This window comes from Cenococcum geophilum, assembly GCF_001692895.1.
Source record: "Cenococcum geophilum 1.58 unplaced genomic scaffold K441scaffold_8, whole genome shotgun sequence".
Lineage (NCBI taxonomy): Eukaryota > Fungi > Ascomycota > Dothideomycetes > Gloniales > Gloniaceae > Cenococcum > Cenococcum geophilum.
In genome coordinates this window covers 3,155,184-3,158,900 of record NW_027137566.1, presented here as the reverse complement: position 1 = coordinate 3,158,900, position 3,717 = coordinate 3,155,184, and the positions used below count along the sequence as shown (strand labels likewise).

Here is a 3,717-nt window from a genome sequence, read left to right as displayed (position 1 = left end):
GCTTCCAAGCTAGCAAGCTATTAGGTTTCTCTTATTTTTATATACAAAACTATTTTATTAAAATTAAAATCTATCTTTTAGAGCGCTTTTTCTACTCTAGGAACGGCAGAATAGATAAAAGAGCTAGGATTTCCTTGGTGCGAACCGGATATTAGAGAGCAAAATACCAGAACTAGAACTGGTATAATGTCCTGGACGGTGTCGAAAGTCAGAACGTTGTCAGCGTTGCTGTTCTGGATCCCGCAGAGAGCAGTCTTGTTGATGTTGGTTGCGTCGGCAGAGCTTCCGTTACCGTTGGCAACAATGCCGCTGTATGCACCCTAAATCCGGATGAGCAGCTGCGTGACTTCAATTTTGATGCTTACATACAGTGCTGTTGCAGTGCCACATCTCAAGCAGCACATTCGGAAGAGGTTCATAGGTATTGATATCGATGACTTGGGCATCGAAGGTCAAAGGGACACCAGGTTCGCCTTCTATTACATTGCTGCGAACATACTCGCCCGAGACATCTGTTTTGGATTTAGCATGGAATTTTGGAGTATATAGGAGGTGCCACTAACAGTATAGGCCCTCAGTGGCTTCGGGAGTGAGAATGCATGAGTTGCAGCAAAGATGACACTGTCCAAGCTGTCCGGTGTAACACTTTCGTTCGAAAGGTGATAAGTGTTCAAGACTGAAGTAAAGTCGCGGCGCTCTATTGATCGCTTCCTGCGACGGTTCTCGACCAAAGCTTCCCGCCTGGCAATCAACCTCTCCTCATTGCCTCTGGCCTTTAGTTTAGTAGCGTAGCGGGACAGTGAGCGTTTGTCAATGCTCGCCATGTACTCCGCACGCTGGGCCATTTCTGCCGTGGCATCATGGTCCGGGTGAGCAAAAACACCAGCAGCCAGCAATGTGGCCCGCGGCAATAAGGGATTTGGTAAAGAGAACTGTAAGCTTTTGCAGTGTGTGGGAATTGAACGAGCAACTTAATTGTAAATCTATGGAAATCAAGTGGTATAAATACATGAAAGTAGACCGAGTCGGTGAGCGAGTCAAGGGCTAGGCAACTGAAACAAGGTGGTACGCTAGTGAGACAAGGTAGTGTTTTGGCAGGGTACCGTAGTCGGTTACAAGAACTATGCTTGGAAATCAATGACTTGGAAACTTATGATATGATGGAGTTCTCAATAGCACACCGGTCAGGCCTTCTCATCCAGTATATATAGTGAAGCTACCCAGGAACGTTGCGTCGGCCGTGTTTTCCGAATCCGTAATAGTAGTTGCGGGGAACAAACAGGACGGATAGGCCGCGTAAGAGGTAGTATCCCTTAACCCGCTACTTTGCGTCCATCTGTTATCAATAACGGGTCAGCCAATCAGGTAAGCTGCACGAGATACTAGTGCCCAATTAATTCTAGTCGCGATTTAGTGATGGACGCAAGCGGGTTAAGGGATAGAGTAAATGGTTCATCACATGGAGAGGTTGCTTGGCTTCTCTGGGCGCTGTACACAGGGCAGGATGTACTATGTAAGAGAATGCGCATGTAATTTGCTTCCGTCGTTTGAAAACGTGGCCGGGCCGTTGCCGTTGGCCTTCTAGGTTCCTTGAATGTGAGAAATGTTGGTGGTGGGGTTAAGCTTCCGGGGCAAGAAATGCCACTGGCGACCCAGGGGTTATGAAGTGAGGCCCCAATCTAATACGCTTTGGATAATCAACTACGCGTCGGTTGCCCCAAAACAAGACGTCTTCGACAGGATGTTTATCTTGGCATATTCTAGGATGGTGCCTGGGTTGACTGCAGGCCACCTGGTTGGCTGTGGCACGGAAGTTTGCCGGGCTTGGCGAGCGTAGATCCGGCATGACGGCAGAGCCGGTGCTCAGAGGCCCACCGCTGCCCCTAGAGAAACGCCAACTCCAAGGCGACGCGCCACCTACAAAGCAGCTTTCTGCTTCAACCACACCGCCTCGTTGTTCCGCTCTTCGTGGACTGTGGAGACTGTCAAGAAAGCCCCCATGCCGAAAGAGAGCGGAGGACAAAATTCGAGGCAGGAGTGTGGAGGAAATGTCGGACGGTCGAACTATCTCTCGAAGCCGTTGACGAAGGAAATTGCTCTTGGCGTTTACTCTTGGCATATTCATTGACCCGAGGTACGAGTGGTCTATACTTTCAGTGTTCCAATTTTCAAACTTTGCCAAGCCTGCTTTTAATTGGTCTAAAAAAAAACCGCGGGCGGTATCTACCTGTAGAATACACGTGACGAATATTAAAATATTTAAGATTCCACTATTAAGAAACCGACCTTTTTGTTGATATCTTTATTAATACTACTATACGCGTCTTAATTATAGTAGAACCTGCTTTAATTAAGTATAGCAAGTGCTGTTTAATATAACCCCGTATTAATTTTATTAAAAACGGCCCATTTACTAAGCTTTTAAAGTAATATCAATCGTGTCGGTTAAAGGCACGTTTTCCCTATATATTGCTTCTACTTTTACTTACTTTCCTAGGGCTCTAAATATAATTCAAATAGGCGGAAAGCAGAGCTTAGTTTTACTGAAATTCGTCCTATAAAGCGCTAGCGAAATGCTTTACCTAAAACCGATACTAAAGATATCTTTTTACCCCATGGCTAGAACAGTTAAGATACCCCTAAAATAGCTTAATGGCGGAAGATAATTAGGATAATACATGGCTAGAACAGTTAAGATACCCCTAAAATAGCTTAATGGCGGAAGATAATTAGGATAATACATGGCTAGAACAGTTAAGATACCCCTAAAATAGCTTAATGGCGGAAGATAATTAGGATAATATAACGGGAGCACCGCATTTTTAATTGGCGGGGTAAAACTTACTTGCCTATTCCTCCGCTGTATACTATAGATAAAGCTCTATATAGCAGAAGAGGTGCTTTAGATGGCCTAAATACGTCCTTGCTAGAACTAGCTTCTATGCCTACTCTACCGCCAATACCTACCCCTACTCCAACTACGGCTATATCTTTACCCGTTTTAGCTATTAATTAGGAGCGAATTAAGAAGTTTAGGAGTATACTATAGGCTAAACGTATAGAGACGTGCAGTTATTATAAGGAGCGGTAGTTCTAAATGGGCTTAGCTATAGAGGGTGACAATATAGGTATATATAAAGCCTGCATTAAGGACACTAATAGCCTTAAGGATCTAACCCTTTTTTCCCTATTTGGTGAAAGCAACGGGCTTAATCCGGGGCCTATTTCTGGCTTCCTACCTATACTTACCGCGGTAGAGGAGCTTCTGGTTGCGCGCGTATACGTTTATCTACAAGTCATGCGTATACGCGGCTAGTAATATCGCTATACTGGCTACGTCTACTACTTTGGCTAGAACACACTAAAGACTTAAAGGCAGCTACTATGGCTACCTACCGAACTTAATATACTAGTCGTAAGGCCTATAGCAGTAGAGGGTAGCCAATATTTAAGTTAGCGGTTTACTAAGCGGTATACCGTAAAGCGCTCTACTATAGCACTATAGCTTTACTTTTTAAAGGCCAATTATCCTAATTATCGCGACGTTAAAATATATAGCACCTAGCTTACCAGCTTACCCGAAAATAGCTCTATATTAAATCAGCTACCTTATATTAATAAGTTAGAGTTAGATTCTAGTAGCCCAATAGCTTACCTTACTGCTTCTATATAACGTTCTCTTACTAATCCTCTACCTGCCAAGCTTGGTAGTAATAT

At 44.2% G+C, this 3,717-nt stretch overlaps 1 protein-coding gene across 1 annotated transcript; it reads right to left on the bottom strand.

Annotated features, from left to right (window-relative positions):
* Positions 1 to 324: 324 nt before the first annotated feature.
* Positions 325 to 1,262, bottom strand: K441DRAFT_344986 (uncharacterized protein). Its single transcript, XM_067641286.1, has 2 exons — positions 564 to 1,262; positions 325 to 512 (listed from the first exon to the last, which is right to left on the bottom strand). The coding sequence occupies exons 1-2, from the start codon at positions 843 to 845 to the stop codon at positions 480 to 482; spliced, it is 315 nt and encodes a 104-aa protein (XP_067507667.1). The 5' UTR covers positions 846 to 1,262; the 3' UTR covers positions 325 to 479.
* Positions 1,263 to 3,717: the final 2,455 nt, after the last annotated feature.

What these genes read in the sequence shown, in the direction of transcription:
- K441DRAFT_344986 (XM_067641286.1), bottom strand. Translation starts at nt 845, where the DNA reads ATGGCCCAGCGTGCGGAGTACATGGCGAGCATTGACAAACGCTCACTG. An exon ending in AGCCACTGAGGGCCTATACT is followed by an intron (nt 513 to 563) that starts GTTAGTGGCACC and finishes AATCCAAAACAG; the next exon opens with ATGTCTCGGGCGAGTATGTT.